This window comes from Pongo pygmaeus, chromosome 1 (genome assembly GCF_028885625.2).
Source record: "Pongo pygmaeus isolate AG05252 chromosome 1, NHGRI_mPonPyg2-v2.0_pri, whole genome shotgun sequence".
NCBI classification, from domain to species: domain Eukaryota; kingdom Metazoa; phylum Chordata; class Mammalia; order Primates; family Hominidae; genus Pongo; species Pongo pygmaeus.
In genome coordinates, this window is record NC_072373.2 from 144058181 (window position 1) to 144076018 (window position 17838).

The 17838-nt window shown below is 35.4% G+C and overlaps 1 protein-coding gene across 8 annotated transcripts in view; it reads left to right on the top strand.

Moving 5' to 3' along the window:
- The window catches only part of COL24A1 (collagen type XXIV alpha 1 chain), a 428817-nt gene that overhangs the window by 114745 nt on the left and 296234 nt on the right, over positions 1-17838 (top strand). For all 8 annotated transcript variants that reach the window (XM_063653313.1, XM_054478067.2, XM_063653314.1 and 5 more), the window contains 2 exons: positions 9248-9301; positions 11241-11285. In XM_063653313.1, coding sequence (XP_063509383.1) covers positions 9248-9301; positions 11241-11285 — 99 coding nt within the window. The remainder of the gene's footprint in view (positions 1-9247; positions 9302-11240; positions 11286-17838) is intronic.

A 17838-nucleotide genomic window follows, 5' to 3' on the forward strand; every position in this document is an offset into this window, starting at 1 on the left:
TTTCTAATTTTTTTATTTTTTAATTTTTGTGGGTGATGGTGTATGTAATTATTAGGTACACGATATGTTTTAATTTCGGGATTTTAAATGAGCTTGTTTCCTTACATTTTAGGTAGAGCGATATAGTCAGTCTTATGAGCATGGAGTATGATTCAGTTTTAAATAGTTACAACATATAATTTATAGAACAATAGTAGCTATTTTTAGAGAAATCTATAAAGTTTTATTAACATTTTATACTTAGATTTTTTAAGATTCTGAATTTAAGCCCAGAAATTAGTAAATTACTTCACTTTCTGTTTTATGTATTATATGAAACAGTCTGACAGTCAATACAGTGAAAGCAATACCCATGAAAAACTTCAAAATCTGAGTTCAGGTCTTTCTACCTATTGATCAGGGTAAGTTTCTTTGGACTACTGAATTGGATTCTCAGCTGTGTAGTAAAGCTTCATATTTCATATGAATAGTTTGCAAAAATAGTACTTATATAAACATATAGCACAGAAATGGACTAAAAGTCTTGTCTAAAATTGTCCAATGAGTTAGTAACATTACTAATTTTACATTTGGGAAGATGTTGCTATAAATCATGTGCTCATACTGCTAGCCAAATGATCACTTATTTCCCTGAGTAAACACAAAGCATGGAATTAAGTTGTCGTGAATGAGCTTAGTGGTGTCTGTATTTTTCTTTTAATGAACTTATAGACTTACAAATAAGAGCTATCTTCTCTTAAACAGTATAAATATTTTATGAATGCAATTGAAATGGACACATTTTAGAATAGCATATTACTTTGGTTATTCAAGAGGTAATTATTTTTTAAAAAGAGAAAATTACTTATTATTTAGCCTCATAATGGTATGTTTGAATTTAACATTTGTGTTAAAATTTATTTCCACTTAAATCTTATTTCCCAGAAAATTCTTTTTTCCCAAAATAAAATGTTATGTTTATTAGATTTAATTGATATTTGTAACACACTTCTTTCTTCAATAAGGGCCATTAGTTTGAAGTAGGAGAACTGTTTTTGTTAGGAATTTGGTATATTTTAGAACCAAATATTATTTAAAAATAGTTATATTAACAAATTCACTTGTTCCTTGGTCTTATACTGTTGGCATTCGAAATGCTTTTTTCTTCCTTGTATTTTAAGCCATTTTTGATTTCAGGATTTTAGCATAAGTACTTACTAACCACAACAATTATTTTTAAAGACCTCCTGTAATCACAGTTAATAGTAGTCAATGTATGTGTATACTCATGCTTTTGGATCACGAGGTGTAGTTCTGACTTCTTCCTCTCCTTCCCTCCTGCACTCTCTACATGTCACAATTGGATCAAAACCCTTATTGTTAATTAATATTAGAGGATACCCTGGGGCTCTCTGTGCCTTCGATAAAACTAACTGTTGAAGATAGAGAAGCCCAAGAGGCTATTATTGATTCATCCTTTTGCTCTCTATCTGTGGATATTTGAGTTCAACTCAAGTTCATTCTCTGGAGATTTCAGGAAACGACAAGATAGTAGACTATCTTTATTGGTCAGGAGCCTTTAAACGCCATAGAACTACTACTGTTTTGTTTTACATGCTTTAATGTCTTTATTTGAGAATCTTCTTGGAACATATCTGATGTAAGCCAGATTTTTTAAAAGCCTAAGTACACTGATTCATAACAGAAGAGAAGAATCCTGTTTAAAAAGAAATAGGGGAGGCAGGGAGAGGGGATTTGTTATGTATTTGATAACTTTAGATTTCTTATGCCTCACTCCAAGTAGCTTCTTTTTTAGTGCAAAGTTTCCAAAGTTTATTTTGTAGTGCTACAATCAGGAAATTCTATAGTTGCTTTTTAAAAAAGCATTTACAGAGCTCTCAGCTTGATTTAATCAGTAGTCTCTGTCTTGTACCAAGTTAGCCATGCAAATTTATATGGCTCCACAGACCTAAAAAATTTATGCTAGAACAGACTTGCCAGGATTGAAAATAAACATGAAATTGGAGATGGGAGTTACTTTCAACAACACCTAGAAAACTGCTATCAGAATACTGATGTTCTTCAAGGAATTTTTCAGACCCTTAGAAATGGATTATAAATAATCAAATCACATTACATTTAAAGTTTGACAAAGAGCAAAACTGTACTTAGTTTTCTTCCTCTGAAGATAAAAATATCACAGCCTAGAATGGTGGGCAAAATAACACCCTTAAGGCACCCAGACTTCAGAGATGTTTACTTTTCTAACTATAGAAAGGAGTGCCTACTCCTCTTTTCTCATATGTTTTTCTGTTAGAAGAGTGTATTTGAAGTAAACTGTATTTTGGCTTCTAAATCTAGAGTTAGAATTTCAGAATATAAAATCCTGGTGTTGGACATCTGTTATTAGTTTTTATCTTTAGCCCAAGACAGTCTTAAATACATATTGCATAGTAGCGTCTCAGATACATACATTTTGTGGAGAATTTAGAGACAGTGTTTTTTATTTTGTTTTGTTTTTGTTTTAGGAAAAGAATGCAGTTAATTCTATCATAAAGTACAACTCTAGCCAGAATATTATGAAAAAGTTGTTATTAATTCTTAAGGGATTCTGCCTCCTTCAGGAAAAATGTATTTTCTGGATTCTACTTTACTGGGCGTAGTCTGTAGTAGCTATATTTGGCTAACTATAGTATGACAGGATGTATGGAAGATTTCAGGACTTTGAATTAACCCCACCACAGGGTTGGCATAGACACTAAGAAGAAGGACACCCAATGAACTACATGTTACAATTTGGAGGAAGTCCAGACAGAACATAATTGATTTCATAGAGATGTGACACCAATGGGTGGGAATATGGCAATTATCTTCAGGGTGGATAACATAAGGGACAACTCAAAGAGCTTTGTAGGTTATCAAAATCAGAAGTGTGAGTGCATATGTGGCAGTTAGGCCTAGGTTGGGCTCAGGGATTATATTCTCTAGGAGGGCGAATGGCAAGAATAAGGTGGGACCTTTATTATTGAGGGATAGAACATGATGTTGTGTACCACATCTGGTTTTTGGACGCAAGAAAAAGGACACAATGTGGTATTCAGTCTTTAAGAATAAGGCCGGAACTTGAATCTGGGAACTGAGGCCCAGGTTAGCATTAAGCCTGCCTTGATGCCAAATCTCCATTAATTGGGCCAAACCTACTCATGTTTCTGCTGAAGTTTAGAATTAGTCTCAATTATGAGGATACGGTTGACCCTGAGTGTGGATCAAATTGTCCTGGCTGTGAGGAAAAGAAGGGTGAAAAGATTAGATCATCACAGAATACTTCACACTCCAGCCTCTTCCTGTAGTGATCTTGTTTTATGTTTGAGGGATTTTAAAATAACAGAATTTCCTGGTAATATGTATTTATATGCAGAATGTGTAAAAATAACTTCTAGGTTAAATTTTAGTGTTTCTAATTCTAGACAAGTTAGTCTGATCCTGTATTTTCAATGCTTAGTTTTGGAACAAATGATTTCTGTTATGATTATTAATGCCTGTTTAGTATATAACCTTCTGTGATAATTTTTATTCATTTCTACTTCAGATTAAATATGTTGTTTCTAAACCTTCCTCTAGAAAGAACAAAATATGTTCTCCAGAAGGGTTTTTGTATTGCTTTTGTTTTTTAAAAATTCTGTAAATATAGTCATTGTGACCATTTTATGGTTATCTTGGTCCTCTTATTTTCCTAGTTATTTTATATACATTTAAAAAAATTATTTGTGGAGCTAGGAAAATAATGCTTTTACTGGACATGCTAAGCAAGAAGCTTTCCACTGTTTAAACATATTTAAATAAACTACCAAATGTAATATCTATGAGTGATCTAAAATATTAATATCACATACATGTATTCAGCCCTATCAAGTCTAATAAACTTCTTTTGGTCTTAGTGTTTAATAACTACCATGTTTGATAACAGTACCATTGTTAGACCCAGGCAACAGAGAAACTTGCTCTGGGCTCTGAGCTTTAGAGGGCCCTGCATATCATACATTTAAAATACTTGAGTGCCTCTGTCATTCAGGATCCAGCACTTAGCACTGGCATCACATGCCCCATAATCCTAGACAGTCACTCTTGTTACTATGTATTAGCTATCTATTGCTATGAAACAAATTAAGTTGGTGGTTTAAAACAACAGTAAATATATATTATTTTTATAGTTTCTGTGGGTCAGGAATTTGGTAGTGGCATAGTTGGGTGGTTCTAATTCATGAGGTTATGGTTAAGATTTTGGTTAGGGCTACTGTCATCTGAAGGCTTGACTGGGGGTTGGAGGATTTGCTTTTAAGGAGGATCACTTGCTGACCAAGTTGGTGCTAGTTGTTGGTGGGAGGCCTCACTTCCTCCCCATGGAGACCTCTCCACAGTGCTGCTGAGTGTATTCAGAACATAGCTTTGGCTTCCCCCAGAGTGAGTGGTGTAAAGATACTACAGCAAGGTGATAGCTGTAGTATCTTTATGACCTAGCTTCAGAAATTACACATTGTCACTTCTATATTCTTTGGTCACATAGGCCCACATAATTCAGGGTGTGTCTGGACTACGTAAGAGCATGAATACCAGGAATCAAAGATCACTGAGGTCCATCATTGAGGCTGGGTATCACATTAATAATGTTTAGGCTTCAGAGAGATTCTCCACATCTCTTGCATGTATCTTCATGTCTGAATGCCATAAAGGTTTTTAAGTGGTACCATTGCTGACATTGGAGACAGAAATTGCTCAAGATTGTGGTAAGGGTTCGAGCAGGCAGTAGAAGCATTTTGATAAAAGGAAAGAGAAATTAATTATCTAATTTTTCTCTCAGCATGAATGCAATAGAATCTTACATGATAAAAATACTGTTTTCTGGTAACTTTAAGCTTCTATTATCTTTTCTTTCTGTTATGATTTATTCTTCCTGACATAATAGAATTAGTGTGATATTTGCAAACAGTTGCAATTGGAGACTGACAAGCATTTTCTATTATTAAACAATGCATATTATTATTAAATTTGTCTTTACATAAGTATAGACAAAATTCATGAAGCATGATAAGATTTTTTTACATTGGTGACAGGTGGACATGAAATGCTAGAATGATAAAGTTTAAAATACAGATATTTAATAAGATTAAGTCAAATTTTCAAAAAAGTAAATACAAAAATTTTAATACTTTTTGTTATTAATTATAATTTGTAATAGAAAGTAGACAGCAGTAGAAAATCTTCAGAGATGATCTATGTTTTTTAAAACTAGAAACAACAGTAGACTTATATTGAGCATTACTTATGGCAAAATTTGGAAATAAGACGTTATATATTCTCTAAAGAAGATTTAATTACCAATTTAATTGGTATTTTGTTTCTATTGATACATAACAAATACCACAAACTTAGCAGCTTAAGACAATATTCATTTATTATCTTGCAGTTTTCATGGGTCAAGAATCTAGGTGTTACTTAACTGAGTCTTCTGCTCTGGTCATAAGTTTGCAATCAAAGTGTCAGACAGGCTGCATTATCATCTGGAAGCTTGACTGGGGAAAAGTTCATTTCCAGACTCATTCAGGTTGTAAGAAGAATTTATTACCTTGAGGTTATAGAATGGAGGGCTCTGGCTTTTTGCCGGCTCTTGGCTATGGGCCACCCTCAGGTCCTATAGACTGTCCAGAGTTTGCAGAGTCACCCACAGTTTCTTGCCACATGGACTTCTCCAACACAGCTGCTTACTTCATCAAACTCATAAGAGAAGTCTCTAGCTCCAGGCTGCTAAGACAGTCTTATATAGTGTAACATAATCATGGCAGTGATATCTCATCACCTTTGCTATACACTATTTGTTAGATGAAGCAAGTCATAGGTGCTAGCTACACTCAAAGGGAGGATGTCATAGAAAAGTGTGAACACTGGGAAATGGGAATCTTTGGAGATCCTTTAAAGTGTCCACCACACTGATCACTGGAAATAAATGAGAAAATAGAAAATTATTTACGACTTGAAGAGATCCGTTGAAATTCCTGAAACATCATATTCTTTATCACATAAAATATTTTAACTGATCAAAATGTGAAAAAGAGAACTATATACAACACGGAAGCAACAATGCGACTCTGGCATGCTCATTAGAAGATGAAAGTTCACATTCGTAAAACTGGCAAATTGAACAAGAAAAGCAAAAACTCTTGAGCTTTCCTATCTCTGTTGCATGATAATCCTGTTAAATGGCCATTATGTCCTTTGGCAACATGAGAGTATTTTTAGGAAAACACAATTTGATTTAAATTAATGATTATAATTTTCTACCAGGCAAATATAACAAAACATTTCATTCTTCAACATTCTTTCAACTGAAGAAAGAAATTATAGAGACTGTCTTTTGTATTATAAAATTAAAGGAAAAATATGTATTTTGTCACTACTATTCCATATTTCACAACCAATCTTGAAGATCATTTTTTGGCAATGAAGCTATGTGGCTGCAAACATTAAGTTCATGATTAAAAGAATATAGAACCTCACCTGTATTAAAATATTAATGCAGTTATTAGCATTGAAAAACAACTGAATAAACATTAAACAAGCAAGGAAATATTCAACAATATGAAACATTGGTATGATATTCTTTAGAAGAAAATATTATGTATCTAATAATGAGCCAAATAATGCCTTTGTGGTATTAACTGTGCAATATTTCATAAAAGAAGAAGTGTCTAGATTTCATAGAAATTATTTCAAAATTGATAATACATGATCAACATATGAGGGATTAAAAGAATAAATTATCTCTATCAAGAATAGAGAATTAAAATGAAATGTTTAATGAGTAATAAAGTGAGAAGAGAATCCATACACAAGGGCTTGGTACAGTGGCTTATGCCTGTAATCCCAGCACTATGGGAGGCTGAGGCAGGAGGTATCGCTTGAAGCTGGGAGTTTGAGAAGAGCCTGGGCAACAAAGTGAGACCCCATCTCTACAATGATAATAATAATAATAATAATAAAGAAAAAATACATTAAAAATTTAAAGTAGATATTAGTTCAATTAAATTATTTCAGGGGCAAAGTCAAGGTGAACAACTAATACACATGTTTGTGAACTACCGGAAGAATAAGAAGTTGAAATTAATGAATATTGCATTGTTTTTCTGCTGGTTGTAGAAAGTAAGTATTTTGTGATAAGGGAAGAACTGATCACAGTTTTTCCCCTCTTCTCTCTCCCATCTTCCCTCTCCTAGGTGGGGAGAAATTACTAATTTTGAGGGAAGGTGAGCCAGAGAACAGTTTCTCCCACTGGATGCAAGGGACTGGGAAGGATTGGGAGAACAGCACATTCTCTATGCAATCCTGAGTGAATTCCCAAAGATGTTTTCAGCAATCCCGCTCCTTGTTCAGGTTGTTTTTTAAGAACAACTTTATTGAGATATAATTCACATACCAAAAATTCTCCTTTAAAGTGTATAATTTGGCAGTTTTTAGTATATTCAGAATTGTGCAGCTATCACAGTATCTGATTTTATAACATTTTCATCACCCCCAAAAGAAATCCTGTACTCATTAGGAATCACTTTCCATTCCTCCCCCACATCACTAGCCGTAGGCAACCACAAATCTACTTTATGTCCCTGTAGATTTGCCTATTCTGGACATTACACAGTAATGGAATCATGCAGTGTGTCCCCTATGCTTTATTATTTCACTGGGGTTTCTGGAAAACCTACTAATGATCTATCTAAAAAAAAATCAATCATCTCTTATGTTTCAGACTTACTGTAGTATATTTCCTCTACTTTTTCCATTACCTGTGTGTCATAAATACTTTCAAGTATCCATGTTAGCTCATACTGAATAGGATAATATATTGCACATTTGCAAGTTGTTGACAACAAAATTTGACTTCCAAAGACAATGAAAGTAAAATGCTTGCTTGAACTTCAGCTGACTTTGAAGGGAGTATGGCTACAATATATTTGACTACACAGATGGTTTTTACATTATCCTTTGATTACAGAATAAGAGAAACTGTGCTTCTAGTAGGAGTTAACTATATTTTAGAAACATTGTACATTTTTTCCATTGTTAAACTATCTTTTAAGTTTAACTTATTCATATTTGCTCTGGGAATCAGTAATTTTTGGCAGTCTGTTAAACATAATATTTAATACTGACTTGCCTACGTAAAGAGATTATAAGAATCTAATGATAGATTTTTATTTTTGTTATTCCTAGTTTTTGTAAATGAATATTATGAAAATGTTTATAATAGTAAGTCTTATAAACATTTTTATAAAATAGCCTCTTAAAAAGTGAGCTTTAAAGTTGAGGAATGGTAAATCTTTAGAGAAAAATTTAGTATTGTAAAGTAAGAGTAGCTGAGCATTCAGTTATTTTACAATAGAATTTATAATGAGAAGGTTTGTTATTTTACCGTCCTTCGTAGTTTTACCATGTAGAATTCTCAACAGGCATTTGGGAAGCTTTTAATTTTCACCTCATTTTAAGTTTGTAGTATTTATGTGTATTATTCCTTTCCTTAATAAAATTGTACTTAAAGGACTTTTTGTTTTACATGTATGTCTTGGAATGATGATTTAAAGTATTCAGTATAGCATAGTTGAAAAACATGGACTCTAGAATCAGTCTGCCTCCATTCACATCTCAGTCCCACCCATTTTTAATGGTCTAACCTTGAGCAAGTGACCTACACTCTCTGTGCTTTAACTTCCTCAACAACAATGTGAGAGTATTAGTATCTATTGAATAGACCTGTTATGAAGATGAAATGAAGTGTGTATATATAATTATGTGCATAAACCCTTTAGCACATGGCAAGTCCTTAATAATACTAGCTATTTTATTCTCTGTGGAGTGAGTATAGGAACAGTTTGGAATAGCAGAGATAACTGAAGATGATTCAGCCAGAAATCTTCATTGTTTTTCCTTTCATTTGGTGATTTTTTTATGTATGATGAACAAACTTCTCCAATTTTGTTTTCTGTATATGTTATATGGCATATAAAATAATTTTTATAACATATAGAAATACTGTATTTAGTTTTCTATTTTTTGAAATATTGTATTTAAAATCAATTAAGCGTGTTATGCAAAAGAATGTTTGTTGCATTACAGTTTAAGAGTTTGGAAATAAATATTTTCTATTACTAAATTCTTTGTTAGAAAATACAGCAAAAATGAATTCTTTATATATGTTGGCATTCTTCCTCTTTCCCTGTGATAGGGTTTTCCAGGTGACTTTGGAGACAGAGGCCCTGCTGGTCTTGATGGCAGTCCTGTGAGTACATTATGTTGGTCCAGCCTTGCATTCTAACATCATTCATACTTCATAGCACTGAACTTACAGTCCTTATTATCATATTTGTGAATAAACACTATTGGAAAAACAATCTCCACTCCACTGTGCACATTCCAGTTTGTGATTTTTCAACTTAGGAAATTAACCAAAAATATTTCAAATTTCATCATGACATTCAATCTTTAAATTAATTATTTTGATGATGTTAGGTATAACTGCTTAAGTAAAATATTAAAAATATATGATCACAATACTGGCTCTTATACATGAAAGTACTAACAAGCTTTATATAAAAATTGTACACTCAGCGATTGCTCTTTGGACTCAAACCTGTCATTGATCCACCTTACTTTTTAGTGTTTTATAGAAAATTATTCTACTTTGGGATTATTTAGCTGTCAATGTTCAGATTGAGAAAGAGTTACTATTCTAAAATTAGTTTAATTATATCATCAAAGAATGATGATGGATTTCTGTTTTTTGGCACTAGGTAGAAAAGCTTTAGTTTTTGCTCTTAAAAACCATCCAATAGCTATTCCCCAATCTAAGCCATTCACATATTCTTTTCATAAGATTTTAAAGTGAGTTAGAAAAAAACACAAAATCTCTGTAGCCTAAATTGGGAATAGTTCCAATAATTACACATAAGTAAATCACTAGCATAAAGAGCTTAAAATAGTTTATTTTTCTTCTTTTTTACTTCTCTTTTCCAAATTAAAACTATATTAGCTCATTCAGTGAATTCAGCCAAGATTGCATTTGTTATAAGGCATAACAGATAAGAGTAGAACTGATTTTCAAATAAATTGTTAAAAACTTGAATGTTGTTTTAAGTGGAATGTTTACCATTTTTTTCTTGCATATGATTCTGAGGAGCTTCCCATTTCAAGCATAATAAAGTAGACCTTATTTATTTTTAATGCCATTTGTGCACTTGTGTACCTAATGTGGAGCCATTTTACATAATTTTTTGTCAGTTAGTATCCATGAAGTCTGTTAAGACTCCTAGAATATTTAAAGTTTTCTTTTTTGAAATCTGCCCTTCATTTAAAATATAATAATGTTTCTTCAGGAGCATTTTGAGTTCTTAAAATCTTTAAAATACAATAGTCAACTGGATATATTTAGTTTACTGGTTTATAATTCTCTATAGTATATTCTCTGCCTTTGTTTCAAAACAGAATTTGAAATGCAAAAAAAGAAGGACATTCATGTACTTTGTGCCTTGTAAATAATGTGACAGTGACATAAAGTGAATTAGGAATTATCTTAAAGACTATAAAGTGTAATGACAATGAGTTCAAAAGACCAATCACAAATCAGCTGGAAAAATTAATAATGATCATTAAAAATCTGATACTTATATAAATAATTTAACAGTATTGAAAATTTTATACACTTTTATAGTGCCTTTACATATGACAAATTTTATTGTGATATTTACAATGAGAACAAATATTGGTATTTCTATTTTAATGAGAAAAATGAAGATTAGAGAATTTAAATAATGTACTTCAAAAGAATCCAGTGTTTTAAACCATCTGAAAATGTTTTTCTAACCCTACGTGCTGACCACCTGTCTTTTCATAGCCTAATTAAGTGTACAGTGTTGATTATTGATGGGGTTTAACTTCCTTGGTTAAATACATAGGAGGCAGAGAGGACTCTACTTAAGCTAGGTGGTAGTCCTGGCATCCAAAAGCATTTAGCCAAGGGCACTTGTGAAGAACATAAATGGCCACCATAGGTTTGTCCTTCTCAGGATGATGCATAAGATTAGGGGAGTTTCAGAAGTTAGCTATAGTAGAAGGTACATTTTGATGTATTCTTAGCTAGAAAGTTTTGTGTTTATTTTCAGAAATACCCTTAGTAGTTGGGAATCAAATTTAATAAGTATTGCAAATTTCTTTTACAATAGGGACTTGTAGGTGGCACTGGTCCTCCGGGGTTTCCTGGGCTTAGAGTGAGTATCACTAAATATCATCATTCTTAAGAAAATATTTTATTGTGCAATTTATATGTGTTAGATGTGTTTTTGAAACTTGGGAAAATGAGAGGTTTTACTGTCATTGTTGGTTACCAACCTTGATTAAATGTATTTTTCAACCAGATATGAATAATTAGACCAGTAGTATAAGTCAAAAAATTAATTGTATTTTACAATAAGAAAAAATAATGATATATTTTTATAGACCTATATGTATGTATTTGTACCTTTGCGCTAAAGGATACTTAAAGTTTCCTCGAAAGCATAAGACATAGAAGACCCACTTCTTTCCTTTTTAAAAAATTGTTAATTATTTTCAATACATAATAGCTGTACATATTAAGGGGGTACATGTGATGTTTGTTACAAGCAAAAATGTGTAATGATCAAATTTGAATAATTGGTGCTTGTATCACCTCAAGCACTTATTATTTCTTTGTTAGGAACATTCTAATTTCACTCTTTTGTTTTGAAATCTGTGATCAACTGTTGTTAAAAATAGACATTCTATTGTGCTATGGAATACTAGATCTTGTTCTTTCTAACTGTATTTTTGTACCTATTTATCATCCCTTTTATATCCCCCACCACTACCCTTCTCATATATTTAGCTCCCACATATTTGTGAGAACATGTGTTAGTTACTTTTCTGTGCCTGGCTTATTTCACTTAACATAATGTCTTCCAGTTCCATTCCTGTTGTTGCAAATGACAGAATCTCATTCTTTTTTATAGCTGAGTAATATTCTATTGTGTGTATGTACCACATTTTCTTCATTCATCTACTGATGGATACTTAAGTTGATTCTGTATTTTGGCTATTGTGAATAGTGCTGCAATAAACATGGGAGTGCAAATATCTGTTCAATATACTGATAGCCTTTCTTTCAGTCTTCTTTCCCTTACCTTTAGCTGTCCCAAAGCACAAGGTGACAGCTTGGTCAAAGAAGTCACGGCTAGGCATGGTAGCTCATGCCTATGATCCCAGCACTTTAGGAGGCCAAGACAGGAGGGTTCCTTGAGCTTAGGAATTTGAGACCAGCCTGGGCAAGATGATGAGTTCCCAACTCTACAACAACAACAACAACAAAAAATGAAAGAAAAAAGAAAATTAGCCTGGCACACTGTGGCAGCATGGCAGCTCTGGTGGAGCCCCCTCCCTGCCATTTGGTTTCCTTCTGCCAAGTGGCTGCAGGCTGCCCTTCAAATCTTCATTTGTCCCTTTTCACTTCTTGCAAAGCCAACCTGGGTTTGAGTCTGTTGGAAATGGCCTTTGATGACCAAAGATATTAGAGTGTGTGTGCTTTGTCCCGTTTTGTGATGAATGAGAAATGCAGACTTCCAGCTCTTTTGTGAAATGTGAGACAGACCTAATAAGTAGGTCATCCGGGATAGGAGTGGTTCAGTGTTGGGGGTAGACAGTCACCCAGCCATGCTCCACCAGGCCACCAGTGCATATTTGGCTGGTGATCTTCCAAGTGCATGAGACATGCTGTTCACTGATTCTCCACCCCAGTTGGTGGCCTCCAAGATGGCAGAAGCACCCCCAGGGCCCTGTCTTCAGCATGTTACAAAGCCTCAGAGTGGAAATTCTTGCTAAGGCTCTATGTGGATGCTTTTCTTCCACGGCTTAACGGGGACACTGGTACTCTAAGTTTTTGACCTTATGCTTTGTGTAGTAAAAAAGATTTTTGGGGGTTTTTCCTTTTGTTTTTTAGAGGGTTGCGTTTTGTTTTTGTTTCCTTTTGTTTTTGTTTTGGCCTTTCCTCTTTCTCTTTTCATGTAGACCAGATATTTGAAAGGGCAGATGATGGCTAAAGGTATAATGTGCAACTTGTTTATATATTATTTTGGGAAACTTATCTTGGATAGGAAGTGGAATTGTGGATTCTCCAGGCTGGTGCTGGTACACTCAGCCTTCGCCGTTTCCCTCCAGTTCAGTACCTATTGTTTCTCCTTTCAAATATGTGATTGTGCTAGCTCTTTCCATAGGGAAGAATTCTCCTTATTTAAATAAAAAAAGTTGAAAAAAATAGAGCTGAAAACAATGTTTTAATTATCCAAGTGAGGTAGAGCACACCTGTAGTCTCCGCTGTTTAGGAGGCTGAGGTGAAAGTGTCTCCTGAGCCCAGGAGTTAGAGGCAGCAGTGAGCTATGATCATGCTGCTGCACTCCAGCCTAGGTGATGAAGCAAGACCCCATCTCTCTAAAAAAAAAAAAAAATCAAATAAATAAAAATAAATAAGTCAGGAGCTTAGTTATTGGAACTGTGGTAAAATTTAAATCAGCATAAGCTTCAACTTGCCATCTTGGGATAACATGAGTATGGGATTTAGAGTCAAAGAACCTGTGTGAGTCTGAAACATTTAAACCTTTCTCTAACATAGTGGTAAGATTTGTACTAGTAGTAATAATAAAATTACTGAAGGCGCCTCACATTTGTTTACTATTTTCAGTGGACTAGCCACAATTGTTAAGTCATTCCATTCTCAGACCAACCCGTGACTACTTAGCTGATAAGTGTTTGAGCCCAGATTTGAAGCCAGGTGATCTAAATCCACAGTCCAGAATTTTGTTGGGCTGTACCACCTCCTTAAAACTTATACTCCCTTATGTGTATATTATCTACCTTATGAGATTTGTTTAGTCCTTTCTGAGAAATTCTGTGTGATGGTTTTTTTTCCTGAGAACTTAGAATAGGGTTAAACCTGTAGGTATTAGTCAATGGGTAGAGAAAGGAAATAGGCAAAAGGGCTTAGATTCCAAAGATGCTCTTCATACAGTTTTTATTTAATCTATTAGCATGGAGTTGATTAGCTAAAAAGCTTCTGTTGTTACTGTCAAGATTAAGACCAAATTTTTTAAATATGGCCCAAGATATCTAGTCTGGTTTAGTTCTTATCCACATGTTCATGACATACTATTTGTATACTAGCAAAGCTGTTAATTCTCAGATGCTATGCAGCATCTTTGCTACAAGGTTTTGCACGTGTTTGTCTACCTGAAACACTCTATCTCTACTTTTCTGCTCCAAAACTTAGCACACTGCCTGGCACATAAAAGTACTCAGTAAAAATAACTGGATCTTCTGTATTTTCTCTTTCTCCATTCACCTTTCAGTTCATGGGAAGAGATTCTACAGAAAAGGAAATGGCTAATGATAACTGTATTAGTCCATTCTCACACTGCTGTGAAGAAATACCTGAGACTGGGTAATTTATAAAGGAAAGAGGTTTAATTGACTCACAGTTCCACATTGCTGGGGAGGCCTCAGGAAACTTACAATCATGGTGGAAGACAAAGGAAAAGCAGGTGCCTTCTGTAGAGGGTAGCAGAGTGAATGCAAACAGGGGAAATGCCAGATGCCTATAAAACCGTGAGATCTCATGAGCCTCACTTACTATCATGAGAACATCATGGGGCAACCATCTCCATGATCTGATTATGTCCACCTGGTCCTGCCCTTGGCATGTGGGGGTTATGGGAATTACAATTCAAGATGAGATTTTGGGTGGGGCCATAGCCAAACCATATCATTCTGCCGCTGTCTCCTCCCAAATCTCATGTCCTCACATTTCAAAACACAATCATGCCTTTCCAACAGCCCCCCAAAGTCCTAGCTCATTCCAGCATTAACCCAAAAGTCCAAGTCCAAAGTCTCATCTGAGACAAGGCAAGTCCTTCCATCTATGAACCTTTAAAATTGAAAGCAATTAGTTACCTCCTAGATACAATGGGGGTACAGGCATTGGGTAAATACTCCCATTCCAAATAGGAGATATTGGCCAAAACAGAGGGGCTACAGGCTCCATGAAAGTCCAAAATCAAGTAGGGCAGTCATTAAAACTTAAAATTCCAAAATGATCTCAATTTGACTCCATGTCTCACATGCAGGTCACACTGATGTAAGAGGTGGGTTCCCACAGCCTTGGGCAGCACCACCCTGTAGCTTTAAAGGGTAAAGACCCCCTTTCAGCTGCCTTCGTGGGCTGGCATTGAGTGCCTGTGGCTTTTCCAGGTGAATGGTGCAAGCTGTTGGTGGATCTACCATTCTGGGGTCTGGAAGATGGTGGCCCTCTTCTCACAGCTCCACTAAAAAGTGCCCCAGTGGGGACTCTGTGTGGGGGCTCTGACCCTACATTTCCCTTCTACACTGTCCTAGCAGAGATTCTCCATGAGGGCGTCACCCCTGCAGCAAACTTCTGCCTAGACATCCAGGCATTTCCTGACATCCTGTGAAATCTAGGCAGAGGTTCCCAAACCTCCATTATTGACTTCTATGCACCTGCAGGCTCAACACTATGTGTAAGTAGCCAAGGCTCGGGGCTTGCACCCTCTGAAGCACCGGCCTGAGCTCTGTGTTGACCCCTTTTAGCCACAGCTGGGATTCAGGGCACCAAATCCTGAGACTACACAAAGCAGCAAGGCCCTGGGCCCAGTCCAAAAACCATTTTTTTCTCCTAGGCCTCTGGGCCTGTGATAGGAGGGGGCTGCTGTGAAGATCTCTGACACTCCCCGGAGACATTTTCCCCATTGTCTTGGGGATTAACATTTGGCCTCTCATTACTTATGCAGATTTCTGCAGCTGACTTTAATTTCTCCTCAGAAAATCAGTTTTTCTTTTCTATTGCATTCTCAGGCTGCAAATTTTCTGAACTTTTTTATACTTTGCTTCCCTTTTAAACATAAGTTCCAATTCCAAACTATCTCTTTGTGAATGCATAAAACTGAATGCTTTTGAGAGCATCCAAGACACCTCTTGAATGCTTTGCTGCTAAATTTCTTCTGCCAGATATCCTAAATCATCTCTCTCAAGTTTAAAGTTCCACAGAACTTTAGGGCAGGGCAAAATGCCACCAGTCTGTTAGCTAAAGCATAGCAAGAGTCACCCTTATTGTAGTTCCCGGGAATTTTTTCATCTTACCCTGAGACCACCTCAGCCTGGACTTCATTGTCCAAATCACTATCAGGATTTTGATAAAAGCCATTCAATAAGCCTCTAGGAAGTTCCAAACTTTCCCACATCTTCCTATCTTCTTCTGAGCCCTCCACACTGTTCCAGCCTCTGCCTGTTACCCAGTTCCAAAGTCGCTTTCACATTTCGGGGTATCTTTATAGCAGCACTCATTCTCTGCAGTACCAGTTTACTGTAATAGCCAGTTCTCATACCACCATGAAGAAATATCCAAGACTGGGTAATTTATAAAGGAAACAGGTTTAATTGACTCACAGTTCTGCATTGCTGGGGTGACCTCAGGAAACTTACAGTCATGGTGGAAGGCAAAGGAGAAGCAGGCACTTCTTCACAGGATGGCAGGACGGAGTGAGTGCAACAAGGGAAATGCCAGATGCTTATAAAACCATCAGATTTCATGAGCCTCACTCACTCTCATGAGAATAGCATGGGGGAATCCTCCCCAGTGATCTGATTATGTCCACCTGGTCCTGCCTTTGACATGTGGGGATTATGGAGACTACAATTCAGATGAAATTTTGGGTGGGGACACACCCAAACCATATCAGATACTAAGACTCATCTTTGTAGTCCTCATCTCTTCTAAATTGATATAGATGGTCCTTTCTACTTTTCAAAGTAGTTTTATATACATCTTATTTGCTCCTCAATGATTGTAAAGTAGATAAAGCAGGTATTGTTACTTCCATTTTACATTCATTACTTTTTAAAATTAAAACAATGTGAGCACCTACTAAATAGCTGAACTAACTGCTAGGCCTAATAATATGAACAAGTTAAGATTCCTATTTTTGGCAACATTACAATCCAATGGCATAGACGGAAAAATAAGTAGTGTCATATACTGTGATTACTGCTATAATTGATTAAATGTAAAACGACTGAGAAAGGAGCAATTTGTGTTATCTCAGAAAGTCAGAGTAGGCTTCACAAAGGAGATATTTTTGGAGTTATATCTTGAAGATTGTATATGAATGGGGTGGGGTGAAAGGGGGAAAAGCTTTCTTTAGATACAAACATGCTGTGTTCAAATACACAGAAGATGGGGGAAAAGGAATGTTTGGGACTGGAAAGAGGAGTAGTGGGATTGTAGCATAGGAAATAAGGGCTTGGGAGCAGAATGGAAGGATTTGAGGTTTTGAAAGTAATTGGGAAGGATTATGAAGAACCTTTATATTGCGTGGTAAACAACTTGTCTGCTTGCCCAGAGCAGCAGCCTCTGCTTTATCTCTCAGGTGTTCCCTTCCAGCAGGTATAGTTTCTGGTAAGAAATGCTATTGCTTTATCTAAATTATTTTTTCCATGCAGTTGGTTATCATTGTTATATGCTTTCTTAGACTAGTGACAATGTGTATCATGTGTGAGTATGATGAGTGTGATTTAAAAGCACCATGTGGAACTCACAGTCCTTTCTACAGTATACTCATATGAACCCCTATTAATTGGCCAGTGACTGCTCTTTTTAATACAAATAACTTATCCTTTGGGTCTCTCTATTTCTTTGACTTTAACTCAGAAGTTCTCAGAGGAGCTGTGTGGGAGTCTCCCCTGTCT